Source organism: Dipodomys spectabilis, unplaced genomic scaffold (assembly GCF_019054845.1).
Source record: "Dipodomys spectabilis isolate Male_0828 unplaced genomic scaffold, ASM1905484v1 ptg000140l, whole genome shotgun sequence".
NCBI lineage: Eukaryota > Metazoa > Chordata > Mammalia > Rodentia > Heteromyidae > Dipodomys > Dipodomys spectabilis.
The window spans coordinates 12,692,699-12,712,423 of NW_024870817.1; the positions used below are offsets into that span (position 1 = coordinate 12,692,699).

General features: G+C 39.3%; 1 protein-coding gene across 3 annotated transcripts; it reads left to right on the top strand.

Moving 5' to 3' along the window:
- The first annotated feature begins 1,672 nt into the window (after positions 1–1,672).
- Positions 1,673–16,259, top strand: Arrdc3 (arrestin domain containing 3). 3 transcript variants are annotated; one of them, XM_042690760.1, is made up of 8 exons: positions 1,674–2,217; positions 6,293–6,374; positions 8,215–8,362; positions 9,363–9,465; positions 9,860–10,116; positions 10,390–10,552; positions 10,802–10,956; positions 13,531–16,259. In XM_042690760.1, exons 1-8 carry the CDS (start codon positions 1,938–1,940, stop codon positions 13,585–13,587), a joined length of 1,245 nt encoding a protein of 414 aa, XP_042546694.1. In that variant the 5' UTR covers positions 1,674–1,937; the 3' UTR covers positions 13,588–16,259. The 3 variants fall into 3 exon arrangements, with proteins under 3 accessions (XP_042546695.1, XP_042546694.1, XP_042546696.1); XM_042690761.1 differs by lacking the exon at positions 13,531–16,259 and having other exon boundaries at positions 1,673–2,217; positions 10,764–10,915; XM_042690762.1 differs by lacking the exons at positions 1,674–2,217; positions 8,215–8,362 and having other exon boundaries at positions 6,291–6,374.
- Positions 16,260–19,725: the final 3,466 nt, after the last annotated feature.

The following is a 19,725-nucleotide window of genomic DNA, read 5'->3' on the forward strand; positions in this document are numbered from 1 at the left end:
ATCTAAACTCGAAATAAATGGCTTGCCCTTTAGTTTTCTATTTATACTACAGATGTATTGAGTCCAAGAGATTGAAGAATGCCTTGTCAACTAAATTCCAACTACAAAAATTTCAGTTTATTTTGAAATAAAGAAATCAGCAAGATCACTGAATTTAGTTTATTGTGATTCATAGGTTCAATATCTCCAAACACATTATGCAAAAAAAATCTGAAATGCTTAAACATGGACAAATAAAAAGCTTTCAAAGTATTTTGGTCGTGTATATACAGTTCCAGTTCTGTATTCTTATTTTCTATATTTCTTGTTTTCTATATCTTGCCAGTTGCTTGCCAGTAATCTGAGTTTAGGTCACTATGTTCTGAATTTCAGTGAGACAAAGGTTATTTCTTATTAAACAAAAACATTCAAAAGAAGAGTAGAAACGGAAATTAAGAATAAAACTTGGCAAAATGAAGTCTCATTTATTTAGCAAACTCTGCTTCCTAAAAGCCATCGTGTGTTCATCACAAATTTCCAACAAAGACTTTTCCATATTTAGTAGACATTATGTCAGCTAAACCACCAACCATGTCATAGGGTCCCTTACAAGGTAGTACTTGGGAGGAGGGGAGACCTCTATTCTTAACTTGTATGGATGGATTCAGGAGCCATCATCATGCCAGACCCTGCAAATCTAGCGTAGGTGGTGTCTTGAAAAAGGACTTTTCCTTCTGTGGAGGAAGTGGTTAAATCTTCCCCCAAGTGTCATCAACCAAACTCGCTTTGTTTTCTTGTGGTTTTTATTTTTTATTTTTTATGTTTTGTTTCTGGTGCTAAGAGATGAAGGAGAGGGCAATAGAGGAGAAACACCGTCCTCACTGACCATTCAATAATACTGGATTCTCTTCCTGACTCCTTAGGCCTGGCTTGAGTTCATTTCCACCCAGCCTACAAAGTACTGTATTTATTTTGTATTTTGTTTTTGTTTTTCTCATCCAAGCCAAGAATGCTCTTGACTGCGAACAAGACTCCTTGTCTGTCTCTTGATACATTTTCTTTTATTAAATTCTTCAGATTAGGTTGTGCCACCAGCGGCTGGCCCAACCGGTTTCTGCCCAGCACCAACCACCACCACCACCACCATCACCACCACCACCTCGGTTCACACAGCACTTTTTCCTCCACCCATCCAAGACAGTTGGGCAAAAGCCTGCAGGCCGGGTAAGGCGTGCATGCAGACGTGCGTGCATGCAGACGTGCGTGCCCGCACGCTCGGAGCCGGTCCCTCTGCAGTTCATCCTTGGCTGGTTTCGCCTCGGCTCCTCGCCCAGACCCCCCCTTCCCCCCACCCCTGACACCCTTCTCTCTGGCTATTACAGAGTGCTCGGTAAAGGGTCTCCCGATATCACGACGAGGCTTTACGGTAGCCGGCCCTACCAATCCGAGCCCACAATAAACAGAAGTCGAGCCTCCCGACAGCGCCGTGTCTTCTCTCCCCCGAGCTCCACACCTACTGTACCCGGGAGCGAGCGAGCAAGCCAGCTAGCGAGTCGGGGAGCGAGCCTGGGGGAGCGCGCGAGCCGGGCGCGGGCGGGCACGCGCAGGGAGGGCGGACAGCAGCCGCGGCGTGCGCCTGCGCGCTGGGGTTGTTTTTCACAAAGCTGCTCTTAAAGTGAGCTGGCAGGCTCCAGCCGCCCGTCTTTGTAAGGAGACCACTGAGACGAGCAGGAGCGCGGAGCCGCGGCCGCCCTGCTGCTCTGACTTTTGAAGAAATCTCAATGAACTATTTGTAGGGAATCACTGATCCTGCCTGCGAGATTCTTTTCTTTTTTGGGGGGGACCCAGCAGCCCAGGCACCGATCAGTGCGAGGTGAAGATCACATTTTATATGCGATCTTGACTTTTTCCCCCCCTTTTTGTCTTACATTCTATTTTTATAGATTTTTGTTATAATCATGGTGCTGGGAAAGGTGAAGAGTTTGACAATAAGCTTTGACTGTCTTAATGACAGTAATGTCCCTGTGTACTCCAGCGGGGATACTGTCTCAGGAAGGGTGAATTTAGAAGTTACTGGGGAAATCAGAGTAAAATCGCTTAAAATCCATGCAAGAGGACATGCGAAAGTACGCTGGACGGAATCTAGAAACGCCGGCTCCAATACTGCCTATACCCAGAATTACACTGAAGAAGTGGAGTATTTCAACCATAAAGACATCCTCATTGGGCACGAAAGAGGTAAGTTTTTTTGGTAGAAGTCATTAGACACGTTTTCTTTAGAAAAGGACGTGTTCGCCTCCTCCTCCCCCCCTCTCCTAACGTGGCCGACTGCTACCAGAGCACAGCACTTTGGTGAAGGTTAGCAAAGTTGGGAAGATTGGGGCTCTCTTGACGTTCGTCGTGTGTTCAGCCGTAGTGCATGCAGGCATCTGCAAAGTGACGGCGGACTGCACCTCTGTGCCCGGCTTGCTCTGTGCCATAACTTGTAATGGCTTTGCACCTCACTTAAAAATTCAACTTAAATACAACCCGATCGGTTCACTTCATAGGCTGTTGAATGAAATGCTTAAAAAAAAACAAAACAAAAAAAAAAAAAACACGGCAGCCCAACAGCAGCTTTTATTTCCTTTTTATATTTACCACCTTGGGTCTAAATTTTATCTCCAGGGCAGAAATGAGGTAACATTTTTTTTTTAAGACGTCTAATGGATGTGTTTGGTGGTTGTTTTTTTTTTTTTTACACGTGCAAAAGACTTGATCATTGTTCTTTGATAAAGGACTGCTGTGGCTTATTTTGACATATGGTATCCAACACCCCACGTGTGTTTTCCCCTATTCTTTCCAATTCCTTTAAAAATGTACATGAAACATTCTTTATTTTAAAGGCTAGTCATCTGTCATTCTGGTAAGTGTTAAGGCAGTTTTAGCAGCCATTCAGGGTCCGTAATTTTCTTTCCTAGCATCATGTCTAACTTTGGAACGTGCATTCAATGAAACCCATGGCAGTCAGATGGAATTGAAAAGTCTAAGGCACACGGGCTTTGGATTTTTGGTTACAAGACGAAAGATAAAGCGTTGTCAAAGGGAGAAGGGGTCCCGAGGTTTCCAATCTATTGTTTAAATGGCTACATTGTGAAAATATAGGAGACTCTAAGCTTGTTTTTCTAAGTTTCCACCCTTTGTTAGAAGCGGTTCAATCCTGTTTCGGACCAGTTCTGGGGGGTGGTGAGGAGGGGCGCTAGTTCTGCTCTCTGCAGATTGGTTACACGCGTCAGGTGGTGGCGATGACTTAATTCCTAGCCCAAGAAGAATATAATGTTAAAACTGGTTATGTAATTTGTGCTTCTCCTTTTTAATGCAGTATTTAGTGCAGATGTCGACAGTTTTTCAGAAAGAATAGAGGTCGCTTTGCCTTTATTCTATTTGAAATATCCATCGATGAGAAGTACTAATTCAACTAGGACGAGTGAGAAATGAAGGATGCTTGGAGCTACAGCATTACTGCATCATTTTTTGAAATATCAGGGAGAAAAAAATACTTTAGTGGGATTGTTTGTCAGTTACACAGAGGTACTTGGCATTCTGAAACGATTTCCAGTTCTTCTCTCCAAACATTAGCACAGATAGGAAACGTTCAGAGCCTAATGGCAATGCTGTTAATTGTTGGAAAGCATACAAATGAGTTTATGTTTGAGCCTCCAGAACCTTGCAGCCTTTTTGTTTTAAGTAAAATGGGTGGGAAGAAACAAAGGTGCTCATGAAAGAGTTCTGACTTGTAATGGTGGAAAAGTAGAACAATGAGTTACGGCCTAAACATAATCTCCTTCGTTGCACCATGATTTCCTGATGAAAGAATCTAAGTGCCCTGCACACACACACGCCCACCCCTCCACGAGATCGGCCCCCTAAAAACCCTGCAACGCGTGGATGAGCTCCTTCCTAAGGTTGGAATAGTTTCAATGACTTAGAAACTGGGAGCTCTCAAACTAGCCTGGTCGCCGAGGCCCCGCCCCGGGCGCCCGGCGACGGGCGGAGCTGGGTTTGTTAGCCTGTTGCTAAGGCGATGCCAGGCGCTGATTGGACTGGGCCGGGGCGGGTGGGGCGGGCGGGCGGGCTGGAGCTGGTCCGACCCGGCTTGGAACCGGCGTGCGCCGGTAAAGGTCCCTCCAGAGCTGCTGCCCCGCCCCTGCCCGCCTGCGGGGCCCCGGTCCTGGGGCGCGCACCCCTAGTCGCGCCAGGGACCCCTGGAAGGAACGGCTTCGGGTCTCCGATGCGTCGCACCTAGGGGCTCCTGCTAGTCTTTACAGGTGTCCAGTGCCCGTGGGCAACTTCAGTTAAAAACCCTGTTCCTGGAGAACTTGGGTGGGAAGGGTGCGCAAGACGCCTCCTTTGGGGCGGGAAGGGTGGGGAGATGAGAGGAGTCGGTGGTTTCTGTAGGTGCCGGACCCCTCCCCGCCGAAGCCAAGCGCGTTTGCCTGCCTGCCCGGCTCCCCACGCCAGCTACCTTGATTTGACCTGAGGATGGATGGATGGCCGGGGCCCGAGAAGGGAGAGGGGTTCAAATGTGGAGATCTTGGGGGAGGGAGGGGCGCAGCAAGTATCTCGCCCTTCCTCCCGGGCCTTTTTTTCCTATCCTCCCCCGCCCCCACCCCTCAGACACCCCTTTTTATCCCTTGGCGGTGGCTGTAAAGGTGTCTGAGTGGCCCGAGCCAGATCGAACCGGTCACCGGCTGGGGCGGGGAAAGCGGAAGCGCGGCGGCCCCGCCTCCGCCTCCCGGCCCAGCAGGCTAGGCTGCGCGCCGGGCGCGAGCGCGAGCGCCGCGCGACGTATGCCGTATGTATAGCGGGGCGCGCGGGCGGCGGCGGCGGCGGCAGCGGCGGCGCGCGGGCGGGCCGGCTGGGATCTGCTCGCGCCGGTTTAGGCCGGTCCTCTCCTGCTCCAGTCTAGTTCTTGATTGACAGCCAGGCACTTGTTTACCACGGCGCGGCCGCGGCGGCTCGCCTCCGTGAGACTGCTGAGCTGGCACAAAAAAAAAAAAAAGCGAGACGGGAAGAAAGGCGAGGGGAGGGGAAGGCAAACTTTGGGCGCATTCGAGGGGCGCGGGTGGGGGAAGCCCCAACTCGGGAGGAGTCGGTGGGGTGGGGGTGGTCCCCGGGGCTGAGACACGCAGGACCCGGCTCTCCCGGATTCGTGGATGAAAGTCTGGACCCGGAGGCGCTCCCCCGCCTTGGGTGCTGGGGCGCATCCCGGGGTCGGTGCGCACTCAGGACTTGGGTGATGGAAAGCCAAATGGAGCTTCATGCTGAGGGTGTCTGCACCTGGAAAACCACCGAAGACATGGGTGCAGTTGTATTACCCAGTAGAAAGCTTGCCAGAGCCATTTTAATAACCCAGAGCCCTGCCACACAGTTTCGGTAACTGTATTTTCATGACACACACACACACACAAAGCATTTGATCAAAAGAATATGGGTTATAAAATGAAGGGGCAAACCATCCCCCATCCCCCCAACCCTCCCCCCCCCCACACACCTACACAGCAACTGGAAGCTACCTTTAATTAGATTTCATTATTTCAAGGATGTGGAAGCAGCATACTTTTACATTTTAAACCCCATCCCTTGTAATTCACTGAAGTATACTTTGTATAAATGAGAGGTCTAGTTGTTGCTAGGATGGGCTGAGTATATGCTAGATCAATAAAAAAATATTTTTAGATATGAAACTTAAGCTCAAAAAAAAAATCACTGTTCCTGTTTTTGTGTTAAACGACCAACATTTTTGACGAGATTTCCTGGTGATTTTCAAATTGTGATCTGCACATTCTATTCAAGAATGTCAGTTCTTATTCCTCCCCCTTCCCCCCCACCCCCTGCAAAAAAATGACCTAATTTGTTCCTGAACATTTTTCTTTTTTATACATTACAGTCTTGATACGATTTTTAAGTAAATAGTAGCAGGTAAAATATGACATGATCAGAGACCTGAATGTTTCTCATAGAAGATATATTAGACCTGGTTAGCTATTGTTCCTAGTTATTTTCCATTTTAAAAACCAGCCTGTGGGGAATAGAGTACATTAATATACCCCCTCTCCATTTTACAGAGCAAGCAGGTGAAGAGTGAGAGGGTTTTTTTTGTTTGTTTTTTTTTTTCAATACGAAGAAAGTGAAATTGGAATTAGATGCTAGTCTCTAATAGCACTCCAAAGCTTGTCACCTTCATCTTTAAGAAACCATGTTAGAAGTTTGCCTTCCTGAGGTGTGTGGACATTTTATCACAATTTTTGGGTTTTTTTTTCCACTTTTCTAGATGATGAAAATTCTGAAGACGGCTTCAACACTATTCATTCAGGAAGGCATGAGTATGCATTCAGCTTTGAGCTTCCACAGACGTAAGTATATTAAGTAACTAAGCATTTTTCATAGAGATCCATAGTCAAAGATAGTCTTTTAAAAGTAAATATTCTAAATTTAAATATCTTTGATTTTAAAAAAAACCCTTTTCATTATACAAAATTGCTAGAGGAAAACAAGATATTAAACAGAAGAAGCTATCTTTCATGTAGAGTGGCAAAATTATAGAAGGCCAGTTCAATTAATAGTTCTGTCCTAAATTCTATAAGGTTTGAAAAACAAGAATATTTCATTACTATTGGTAGGAAGCACTAGTCAAGTAATATAAATTATATATTTTCATTTATCTTCAGAAAGGAATATTTAGCAAGTCTCAGTGGTGTCCATTTGTAAAAATTCAGTTTTCTACCTGTGTAGTAATCCTTACCAGTAAGTTTAGAAAAGGAGGTGTCTGGCACTATTCTTGGAATCCTGTTCTTTAGATACAAATTCAGTAGCTTTTGTGCACCTGGGAAAGCCCCACAAGGTGTTCATGTCCTACATTTAAAAGAGAACACCCATCAGAAACACCTTGTGTAAACCTGGGACTCTCCTACATTTTTAATAATGGGTTGTTGTAAGAAACTAAACAAACTATTTTACATGATGACTATTAACAAATATTCAAACCAGTGCTTGTACTGATTGCTCAGGAGAATAAACTTTAAGCTACAGAATAATTTTTAATGTGCCATATATATATATATATATGTATATATATATACATACATATGTTTATTCTAGACTTGAGTTGGTATTGTACACTGAGTTCATAAGTCATTTTATTGGCATATCATATATTATTAATTTATCTGTAAGGCAAAGTCATTTAATATAAACCAAAAAAAATTAGTATGTAGTGACAATGTAGAAGTACTCCATTTTATTTCCTTGTACTATATAAATTAATACTGAAAACTAAAAGGGATAAAATCATTTGTGAAATGCTAATGCTTCTACCAATCTAGGCTATTACTCCATTTTGTAAATAACCGAATCTTGGAAATAACTGTAATGAAATTATAGAAAACAGACTACTTACTAAAATAAAAGTTTCTGTGAGTAATCCAAAAATCTGACCAACTTCAAAAACAATCCTAATTTCTTTTAAGATAGGTCAATGAGAATTTTTTTTCTTTTTCGCCTTTAGAAAGTAAACTTTGAAAACACAGACAAAAAAGAATTCAAATATGAGTAAACCGGAAAGTATAAAATCAATTTCAGTGGATTTATGGAAGTTTTGCAACTAATATTGACTGTTCTAAATTTTTCTGGACTTGAATTAGTTGCTATGAAAAGAAGTAATTAGTAATTAGTAGCTAAGAAGTGAACTGCAAAAGGGAATTTAGTCTGAATATTTATCACTGTGTATTTTTCCCTATAGAAGTATTAAAGCCGTTCTATTTTCTTTTTCCAGAGCTGGGGATTGAACCCAGAGCTTCATACTTGATAGACATGTGCGGTACCACTGAGCTGCCCTTTAACTTACTTTCTAAAATTTTGATCTTACCAAGAATTGTTAATTACATATACTTCCATAATTTTGCCACCATCATTAAAAGTAGCCTCTTTTTAGTTTAAAGGAATTGTATTCTTCTAGCTTTTTAAGGCAAAATTTTCTATAACATTTAACTGTTACCTCTTACCAACTATTATTTGGAAATAAAAGCTTTTTTCCCCACTGACTTATCCCTTTGGAAAAATTTTAAAGTCTTACGTTTTGATACCTGATTGGTACATATACAGTACAATATATTAATACTCTTATATATTCTGAACTACTGTATGATTTTTGAAAGAGGTATAAGATTAATAAATTCATCTTTATATTCTACACAGACCACTTGCTACCTCATTCGAAGGCCGACATGGCAGTGTGCGCTATTGGGTGAAAGCCGAATTGCACAGGCCTTGGCTTCTACCAGTAAAATTAAAGAAGGAATTTACAGTCTTTGAGCATATAGATATCAACACTCCTTCATTACTGGTAAGAATTGACTGAATTCTTCATTCGTTGGTTTTGGAATATAAAGAATAAACTATGAAATCTTTGTACCTTTAAAATACTTTTTTTAATTCCATAAAAATAATACAGTAAAGAGCACACAAGTTAATGAAGAATATGCTCATATTTTTTTATGTAAAACTAATTTTAAATTTAAAAGTAAAACCAGTATGTGGTATGCAATAGCACTTCCTCAGAAAATGATATCAATAACAGATAACAGCAACAACAAAAAATTTCTGTTCCTTAGATTTTTTTTTTTTTTTTGTGGAAAAGGAACAGTAGTATCACTGATTTATGACATTTTCATTTAATTGGAAATGCCAGCCTAAAATTTGTACTACATTGCATTATTCCAACTAGGGATAGTTGTCAAATGATGGGGAATCATCACTTTCCTGAAAAATCTTAATCCCTTTGTAAAATCAATCTTTGTCAATTGTTTTCTGTGAGATTGATATTTTGCTTTATATAATTGAAACAAATGGTAACATCTTTAAAGCGAATGAGAATTATAACTTTATAATGGAGAGTTTCATATATAAAGATATGAATATCTGTATCTATTCATGGGTTTTTTTCATTCTCAAAGATGTTAACATTTGGGATTCTGACCAAGTTATTTTCTGTACTGCCTTTCCTGAATGCTGTTTAAATGGAACTTGGAAAGGGTTTTTTTTTTTTAATTTGATTGTTTCTATTTTAATTACTGTATATGTAAATAGTGTGTTCAAACTATATCTGTAGGTTAGGGTGTCAAGCCTTTGTTTTTTTGTTTTTTTTTCTTTAGTGAATGGAAATGTATATGAAGGTAAAAGTGGTAACATTCAGAAGTCATTAGTGAAGAAAAAGTTTAGGTACAAGGGGGAAAAACAATTTTCTTAATCATAAATTCTCTTAATAACTTAAGATTGTATTTTACAATATTGTGTATTTTACCAGTTCACGCATTGATCTTTTTCTCAAATTTTATTTCTTGCAGTCACCCCAAGCAGGCACAAAAGAAAAGACTCTCTGTTGCTGGTTCTGTACCTCAGGCCCAATATCCTTAAGTGCCAAAATTGAAAGGAAGGGCTATACCCCAGGTATGTTTGAAATCAATCCCTACAGAAAAGAATCTAGCTTCACTAAGCTTTTGGATGTATATTTACAATATTAGTACCACATGTAAACATATAAACACGATTCAGTATTCTTTGGTAAAATAACATGAATTATGCTAACCTATTTTCTCTTCCTAAATTGGAGTGTGGTCTCCATTTTCGTATAGCTATTATAAGTTAGTGGGTCGTTTTTATGACTCTTAGTGACTTGTTTTCTCCTAGGATCCATGTAACTAATTGAACTTTGTAATGTTAAGAATCTACCATGTAATTTGGTAGGATTGGGAGGGTGGGTAGGGGGGTTGTTTTTGTTATTGTTGTTTTCTTTCGGTTTTTTATTTTAAATACTAAGCACAGCTTTTCTTTCCCTCCCTAGGTGAATCAATTCAGATATTTGCTGAGATTGAGAATTGCTCTTCCCGAATGGTGGTGCCAAAGGCAGCCATTTACCAAACACAGGCCTTCTATGCCAAAGGGAAAATGAAGGAAGTCAAACAGCTTGTGGCTAACTTGCGTGGGGAATCTTTATCATCTGGAAAGACAGAAACATGGAATGGCAAGTTGCTGAAAATTCCACCAGTTTCACCCTCTATTCTGGATTGTAGTATAATCCGTGTGGAATATTCACTAATGGTATGTATAGATTTTAAGTTTCTCATTCTTGTCCTAAAGTCATGAGGGTGTGATTTAGTCTTACATCTGGAGGTTGAGTTTTGTATTCCACATGTAGTGGTAGATACAAATATGTAGGAGTCAATAATTTTATGTACAGGATTGCACATGAAAGTTTTCATGTGTATAAAAATTTGAGTGGTGACCTCAGATCACCTGAACATTGGGTCATTTGGTTTTAAAAATAAAATTGTACTTGAATTTCTAACCCAGTGTCTCTCTTCACAATTTCAGGTATATGTGGATATTCCTGGAGCTATGGATTTATTTCTTAATTTGCCTCTTGTCATTGGTACCATTCCTCTCCATCCATTCGGTAGTCGAACCTCCAGTGTAAGCAGTCAGTGTAGCATGAACATGAACTGGCTTGGGTTATCCTTACCTGAAAGACCTGAAGGTAATTTGATAATATATAACATTATATTTATATTAAGAACTTTGCTTGCTTTTGATGTTTTATGGCCCTAGATAGTTTTGTCCCTAAAGAGAATAGCTATGTCCCAATGTTAAATTAAGATCATGTCTCCTTTGTTTTGATCACCAATTACTATTTTATGTTGACATTCCTTTTTAATACCTATTATTCTGTGTATTTTGACATGCATAAGAACGTGCTGTTCGAATTGCGTGTATCTTTTTCCTTCAGCACCACCAAGCTATGCAGAAGTGGTGACAGAGGAACAAAGACGAAATAATTTGGCACCAGTGAGTGCTTGTGATGACTTTGAGAGAGCACTTCAAGGACCACTGTTTGCATATATCCAGGAGTTCCGGTTCCTGCCTCCTCCTCTTTATTCAGAGGTAAGCACCAACTCAAGTGTGAAATATGCTGGATCTTTTAGGAAATAGCATTTCAGACTTCTTAAACACACAGTTACCTATTAAGCCAGGAGAATTGGTATATACATGTAATCCCAGCACTTAGGAAGCTGAAGAGGACTGAGTTTGAGGACAGCCTGAGCTATGTAGCAAGACTTTTATGGCCAAATCCAAAAGAAAAAATAGTCACAACTAGACTGTCATACTAATATAATAATTTAGAACATCAGATTAAAAGTTAGAGTTGTGAAACTTACTAAGTTTGAGATAGAAGTAAAAGCACTGATTTATTATTGGGCATGTAAGATAATGTTCTAACCACAGGCTAAATCATTTTGCATCTTTGAAAGAACAATTATTTTCAACTGGCTATGGAAAAGGCTGGCTGTTGCAAGCATTGGTTAAATAACTAGAAGTATCTTACTCATGATCCTTTTCCAATTCTTGCATATTTTAACATTCTTAGTCATAGGGAAAAATAGAGTATTTCCACATAACTTCATAAACAACAGGAACAACTGCTGAGACTATTCTTATTCATCTCAGCTAAGCACATAAGGTAAATAACCTTGGTATATACTTGGGAAAAGAAGCTCACAGGACAGTAGAACAATGAACCTAGAAGCAACACACTACATGATGTCAGCACATACCTCACTTGAGAAGCAGCTTGCTTACTGTACCTGGGAATGAGTGAGGCTTCTCTGAGAAGCTCATTATTAACACTGAATCTTGAAGATTGGTCCTCCAAAGGTGGAATAATCCAGACAGGTAGAACAGCATAGGTAAAAGCAAGGAGGGAATAGAACTGATCAACAATTTCAGGATTTTTCACAATGACTAGAACATGTAGTAGGGCATGGAAGTTAACTTTAGAGCAATGTTTTATAAATCATCAGAATTAGCTTGTTCTTTTGGTTACTGTAATTTCTATCACTTTTTTTTTTTTTTTACAATATTTCATTTCATGCTCTCTAGTTAAGCAAAAAGAAAAGACGATGGTTATTTCTCTTCAACAAATTGCTCTTTTGTAGTTCAGGGAGTGGTTCTAGGGTTGAAAATAGGGCTTGACCCACTTCCTTAGCCCTTTTTGCTTTGGTTATTTTTCAGACAGAATCTTACTTACGTTTTGGGCCCAGGGTTGGCTTCACAAGTGAGCTTCCAACCTTTACCTCCTAAGGAGCTAGGATTACAGATGTGCCTCACAAAGTCTTGTTCTTTGAGTACACATCTTGATAACATTTCTGGTAGAGCATTCCTTTACCTTCACCTCCCAAGTAACTGAGATTTACAGGCATTCACCAACACACCTGGATACAGTCTTTTCTTAAATATATAATTGGAACAGTCAGTTATCCTTTGGGTATTATAATGTGAAAATCTTCTTCATTGTTCTTCATTTCAGAATCTGTTCTTGAAATTTTTGAATAGATATTTTTTTCTCTATCCCGTTCATAAAAAAGCTATTACGTGCTAAATATGTCTGCTACTTGTTACAGATTTGTTACTACATTTTTGTCTCACTTATTAAGTCCCTCATTTCTGATGTAAGGATTCCTGGCTAACCAGGGGTCAGTTAAAAACAATGACAATCTCGACCTACATAACCCACTTTTTAGCATCTTTGTCATGAAATTCTGCCTTCTTTCAAAATGAACTTATCCCTCAAATAGGTTCAAGGTGTGATTTAAATATAGGGGTTTTTGTTTTGTTCTGTTTTGGGCCCTTTTTCCTTCAGAAATCTTTTTTACCTAAAATTTCTGAAGCATTTTCCTACATTTTAATGCAAGTGAATGGGTCTAATCCAAAAACTGTTATAATAAATACATTAAACCCACCCATCTGCTCTTCTGTGCCCTTTCTCCTCCTCCTTGAGAAATAACTGAAATATTAAGAAAGCATATGAAAGTCACAATGGCCTAATGGAATCTCAGGGCTCTTAAGCATTATGGTTGCCCTCCCATACAGACTGTATCTTACAGGGCACTTTCTTCCATTATCCCTTTTTTCTTGTTCACTTGTTATTATAAAGGTGATATACAGAGGGATTACAGTCACATAAGTCAGGTAAGGAAGTACATTTCTTTTTGGGCAATAATCACCCCGTCCTTCACTCTCAGAGCATTTTTTTTCACAATTTCATTATTCCTAAAGCCTTGAGAAGAGATGAATTGACTTTTTATATACAAGATAATAAAAGGATTTTACAAAGGGATATTGTTGCTTTGAAGATACCCATATTTGGTGCTTGAGTTTTAAGAGCTACTAAAAGCAGAAAGAAAATACCTTTCCAATGAAGACTTAATCAGTAATTTATCCAGTTCTTAACCTAGTTGTTGAATACCAAGGACCTTATGAGTAATGACATCTCCACGTCGCATTTCAAACATGAAAAGGAATAATGTAGTATAATTTGCTAACAGTTGGTGTGTCAGTGTGTGCTTTCTGATTACATATTTTGTTACTTTTCTTGACCAGTGCTTACCATTGATGGTTTGCTGTGTTGTCCCTTGATCTCATCAGATAATCTTGTCAATTTTCTCTCTTTTGTTCTAGATTGATCCAAATCCTGATCAGTCTTCTGAGGACAGACCATCCTGCCCCTCTCGTTGAAGGAATACTTGGTTGAATCAAGTTGATGTGGGTTCCGAACTGTATCTCTTCCGGCTGAGGACAGAGGAGTATCTTGGAGACACGTTTTCAGAGGAAGTGGAATTGCTTTTGCCCAGAGAAATGGCAAATACATGAAACAGCCAGTGGTCATGCTTTAGAAGCCTCCAGCAACCTTCTGGGACTGCTCCAACATGCTTGAAGATCTAAGCTTTTTTCCTTTAAAACTGGCACATACCAAGAGCAGTCTTAGTCTATGGTCATTCGTGTCACGTGTCAAGACACCACGTTGTAAAGAAGGATGAGTTCCTTCTTTTGATTTGAAAATTTGCACATGCTCAATGCTTACATTGTGCAGTTCCATGTCACTACAGCTTTTTTTTTTTTCCATTTATGCCAGACTCTTGATACTCTTTTAACACTTGTTTGTGTTCAGCACAACAAGGAACAAAAGAAAGCTTTGAAAAACTCTTACATGAAAAAGACGCACTGACATTTTTTTTAATTTAATATAGCCTGGACTTTACCTGCGTATGCACATGCTCAGAATTGTCCTACTAGGCTGACCATATATCACCTCTTCAGCTTGGATCCTATTGTGGATTTATTTACAAACATCAAATGCCTTCAAGCCAATCTTTTTTGCTGTATGTTTTGCAGCCTACTGTAGTAGATTCGCAACAGATATGTGGTGGGGGGAAGGAAAAAGATAAAGAGGAGGAAGCTAATACAAGACTGTCAAGATTGTATACCTTCTTGGTTTCTTTTGAGAATTTGTTGCCTTTCTACTATTACAGCAAAGCAGCATTTGTTACTGACTGCCTAAAATCACTTAATCTCAGGTGAACGCATCACTTGCCAAACTGTTGGAATGCTATTTGTGTTTTGTTGCACTGTTATTTTTCTGTTGTTGTTATTGTTGTTGTTCTTTATTTGGTTGGCTTTTTCAGAGAGGGAAATTTGGAAACGGGACATACACAAAAGTGATAATACACCCACATCCCCTTTTTATCATTGCATACAAGATGAAACTAGCAGAATTAAGAGTGAAGTAGAGAAAGACAGTAGGGCATGCACCAGCAAAGAGTTCAGGGCTTTTGCTCTTAGGAATTATTTTTATTATTTTAAAATAATGGAAGCTTTCCAGTCACTGGGGAAAGGAGGGAAAAGTTCATTTATTTTTATACAGAGTTACTTAATTACCTCCAAAACACACATGTTGAAAATCATTTTTGCTGATGCTGAGTATTTTAATGAGCAGGAATATAATTATGATTGTGATTAGAGAATCTTTCATACATCTGTCATCCTGTTAATGCTTGACAGAGTATGAAAACGCAAGTTTATTACAAAAGCACTAACTTGACTATTCCAAATAATAGAATGGTTGCTAGAATAATAGCTTGTACGTGTGTGTGCGTGCGTGCATGTGTGTGTGTGTATGTGTAAGAGAGAAAGAGAGAGGGCTTTTCTTACTGAATTTTTTCCATTAAACAATTTGCTAAACATGAGCAGTCACTTGAGTATCTATAGTTAAATTATTTTTAAGATAATTTATAGTTGAATCATAACTATACCAGCATTTATGATAAACATTAAAACTGCATCTTCCAAAGTACTGAGTATACCAATGTATTTTTAGAAGGAGCTCAGCTTCAGATTGTCAGGCTCTTCATGACAATCGGCATTTCTGATGATGCAACATATGTGTGAAATGGATGTCACATCTATCTTGCCCTTTAACCCCATAGTTAATAAGGTGGCTGAAAATAATAACTCTGGCTTGGTGCTTGACCTGGTTAATACTGTCTTAAAGCTTCACACAAAATAGGCTTTTCCATAAGTGGCCTTTAAGAAAACATGGAAGACAATTCATGTTTGAAATAATGCTGACAGGGTGAAGAAAGCCCAGTGTAAAAATGAATCGCGTTTTAAGTGATTCAGTTAAAGGGTTTAGGCTCCCGTAGCAAACTAATACTAGATAACAAGAAAATGGGGGTGAAGTATTTTTTTACTGTTGTTAAATCATTTTGTGAATGTCCCCCTCAAAAGAAGCTGATGGAATACTTGGCATAAAGGGCATTTGGTGGTTTTATTTTTGTTGGGGAGGGGAGATTGTCAGAAAAATACCTTTTCTTTACTCTTATGTCTGACTAGGGAACAATTGTTGATATGCATAGCATTGGAATACATATTACCATATTCTCTTAAAAATAACACATAAAGCAAGAATGACCAATATTCTACTAATTGGCACTGGGTCACAAAAGTGTGATAAAAAATTAATTTGTAAAACTTTATTAAATAAAGTTTTGTTTTCCATTCAAGTATTTCTTTACTCTTATTTAGAAGCATTACTTTTTTTCTAAATATTGGTCAATTCCTGAAGTAAGATGTGAGGTTCACAGTTGTATTCCAGTATTCAAGATAGATTCCTGATTTTTCAATTAGGAAAAGTAAAATCCAAAATGTTAGCAAAACAAAGTGCAATATTAAGTGTTTGCTTTATAGATTATATTCTATGGCTGTTTGTAATTTCTCTCTCTCTTTTTTTTTATTTGGTGCTGAATATGTCCTTGTAGGCTCTGTTTTAAGAAAACTATGTGGGAAACGATTTAATTTTTCCTATTGCTCTTCCTTGTGGAAAATAAAGTTTTTTTTCTTTTTTTGTATAATTGTTGGAAGAATTATTTGAATCCCAATATTAATAACGCACAACAATACAAGTAAAGCCACGTCATTCTGACTAGTAATGGTTTTTTAATTTATTACTAAGGAAAGTTATTGAGGTCTTGAAGGAATTTTCAGTTGTAGTTTTTGTTTTACTTAGTAATTCCTGAAGTTATAGGCAATGTTTTTATAAGACCTGTAAATTAGATGTGTATAAATCTAAGACTTAAACACAAGCCAGACTTAAACGGATAACTTGACATACCAATTTCTTAGCACTATCATAAGTGTAAGTTGCAAAATGTCAAGAAGGCATATTTTTTTTTTTTTTTTGCTTCTCAAGACTGCAGTTCTACAGTTGAAACAAACCTCTAGTTCCAAGAAAACATACATTCTGTTACACTGAAAAACAGTTTTTCTGAGTTTTAAAAGTAGCAGTAAATACTTATCAAAGATTATCTGAGTTATACAGTGCTTAGTCATCTAAAATTCTTGTAGTCATCTTTAGAAAATCTTTTGAGTGTTCATACATGCATATGTGGTTGTCTAGTACTTTATGGGCCTTTCCAGGATTCTCTAATAACCTTCTGAAATGTATGTTAACATACGACATTTTGTATACATCTAGTTAGCTTTAGGGAAGTGTTGTCAACCTTGTTCACTAAGTGATACACACGGGGCTAAATCAAGGAATAGTGGTGACAGTGGAAAAAGGAATTACTGGATGAGAAGGGAACACAGCTTCCTCATTGGATTAACTAGATGGGGCACTGAATAAGCTATGCAAGATGATAATCCTCATGGGAAAAGATGAAAAGAAACTACCCAAGATCTGTTTCACTGATTATGTGCAAGTTTGTACACCATTTAAGGACTGAATGTTCACTATCACCAACAACACTGGAAATTCAGAATAGTGTTGGGTTGGCTGTGGATCAAACATGCTGAGCAAGCACTCTCATTGACCTAACTAAATGGTTGTCATGTTATTTATTTCTGACACAAGATCACACTGTGTAAACTAGGTTTACCTCACACTGACAATGCTGCCTCAGCCTCTCCAGTGCTGAGATTCCAAGGGTTTGTTGCCACTCATGGGTTTACAGTTTTTCTTTATATGTTTGCTTGTGTGCTGGTTCTGGGGCTTGAACTAGGATCTGACCACTGTCCCTGAACATTTTTTGCTCAAGGCTAGCCCTCTATCCCTTGAACCACAGCTCCATTTCTAGCTTTTTGGTGGTTAATTCTACGTAAGTATCTCACAGACTTTTCTGTGAGTCCAGGCTGACTTCAAATGTTCATCCTCAGATCTCAGCAGACTGAATAGGATTATAGGCATGAGCCATCAGCACCCAGTTTAGAATACTTTCAGCCTTTTTTTTTTGGCAGGGGGTGGGGGGGAGGTGTTGGTCGGTCATACGGCTTGTACTCTTTGTACTCTGGGCTTGGGCACTATCCCAGCGCTCTTCAGCTCAAGGCGAGCTCTCTACCACTTGAGCCACAGTGCCACTTCTGGTTTTCCAGTGGTTTATTGGAGATAAGAGTCTCACAGACTTTCCTGCCCAGCTGGCTTTGAACCACAATCCTCAGATCTCAGACTCCTGAGTAGCTAGGATTACAGTCATGAGCCACCAGCGCCTGGCAAACTTTCAGCCTTTCTATACATGTCTCCTAGACAAACAATGGCAGTGGGTTATCTTGCTATTATTTTGTTTCAACTTTACTTGCCAAACTAATCTTATCAGATTAGCTTCAAAAAATGTTATATATTAGTGATTCCAGGGGTATGTTGAAAACATCTGAATCTAGGAATCCAAATAATGCCCTAAAGATATACTCTTGTTTTTCATTTTTTTGAAATTATCTTCTTTATATAGACCTTGTAATCAAACATCGACTTTTATGTTTTCCTGTAGAAGGACTAGGAAAATAAACAGCTTTTATAGGATAACACACACACACACAGAGTTTCACTATGTACCCCAGTATGGCTTTGAATGCAGAATTCTCCCTCAGTCTCCAAGTGTCATTTCAGTTTCCCAAGTGCAGGGATTGCAAGTGTGTGCCACCATACCCAGTTTATGAGAGATACTAACTAGCTGCTACCTAAGTCATGTTTCACACAACATAGAACAGACTAGACAACAAAAAACTCTTTACAAAAAGAGATCAATATACTGTTGCTATTTCAAAATATTGAAATCAGCAACAGCAGCAACCCTTTGAGTTCATCTGAAAAGGAGTATATGGGGCTAGGGGGTGTCGGAAGTGGTAAAGTGCCAGCCAGCAAGTGCAAGAGCCTGAATTCAGGGCCATTTTCCCAGAGTTGTCCCAGAACTGCAAAAGTATCTCTGATTCCCCCTCTTTCTTTTTCTTTCTCCCCACCCCACTCGCTCTCTCTTCCTCTCTGTTTCTCTCTCTCACCCCACCCTCCCTTCCATCTTCCTGCCTGCAGTGAATTGGTACAACCATGAACTGGAACCACAAACCAAAATAAATCATTCCTCTTATATGTTGTGTTTCTCAAGGATTGTGTCATAGAAACAGAATGCTGACTAACATGGAGGGGTAATTTCAAATCCAAGATAACTCATGATTTGATTCATGCCTGCAAATGGGCCCAGTATCAGGCTTTAGCTGATGCTCAGCATGAAGTTAAACATTTAAAAAAAAAAAAATTGAGACCAGCTTCACAGACACCAACTTAAATGAGATCAAGACTGTATGCAGAGCAAAAAGCAATGAAGTCACTTTCAAACTGTTACGGTTTGGATTAGGAGTGCCCCACACAAAGGCATAAGGGTCCAGGGTTTGATTTCCAGCAGGTAGTGATATTTTGGGAGGTTCAGAAACTTTAGGAGAGGTGACAAGGAGACACTTGTTGTACCCAACTACTGCTTATGTCTATGGGCTACCTTGCTGAATTTTGCAAAGCCCTAGGTTCAATCTCCACCATGACAGAAAAACAAAATGAAATGGTGCTGATCTCACAAATATAACAATGATGCCCAATTAATGAGTCAAATTTTTATCCTGTGATTATTTTAAATGATAGGAATTTTTGCCAAATGGGTAAATTGTCCTTGATTCTTTTTTTTTTAATTTACATTGCAATCAATCATTCATTTCTTTTATTGTCAAGGTGATGTACAGAGGGGTTACAGTTATATGCATAAGGTAGTGAGTACATTAATTGTTGAACTTGTTAGCCCTCATTTTTCTCCCACTTTCCCTCCCTCCCCCGTGAGTTGTACAGATCATTTCCAACATATTGTCTTTTGTATATCACTGTTGCATTGTACCCCTTGTCCTTTGTCTCACCATTCTGTTGTTCCCCTTCCCCTCCCTAATTCCAATAATTTATAGCCAATACCAGGGTAACAAAAGCAAATACAGTGACAGCAGGGGATATACCATAGGGAGAAAAGAATACAAAAGAAATAAGAAATCACATATTACATTAAAAACAAC

Excerpts from the sequence above, each read along its gene's own strand:
- Arrdc3 (XM_042690760.1), top strand. The coding sequence starts at position 1,938 with ATGGTGCTGGGAAAGGTGAAGAGTTTGACAATAAGCTTTGACTGTCTT. Across the intron at positions 2,218-6,292 it reads CCTCATTGGGCACGAAAGAG|ATGATGAAAATTCTGAAGAC; the intron begins GTAAGTTTTTTT and ends CCACTTTTCTAG. Across the intron at positions 10,553-10,801 it reads CTTACCTGAAAGACCTGAAG|CACCACCAAGCTATGCAGAA; the intron begins GTAATTTGATAA and ends TTTTTCCTTCAG.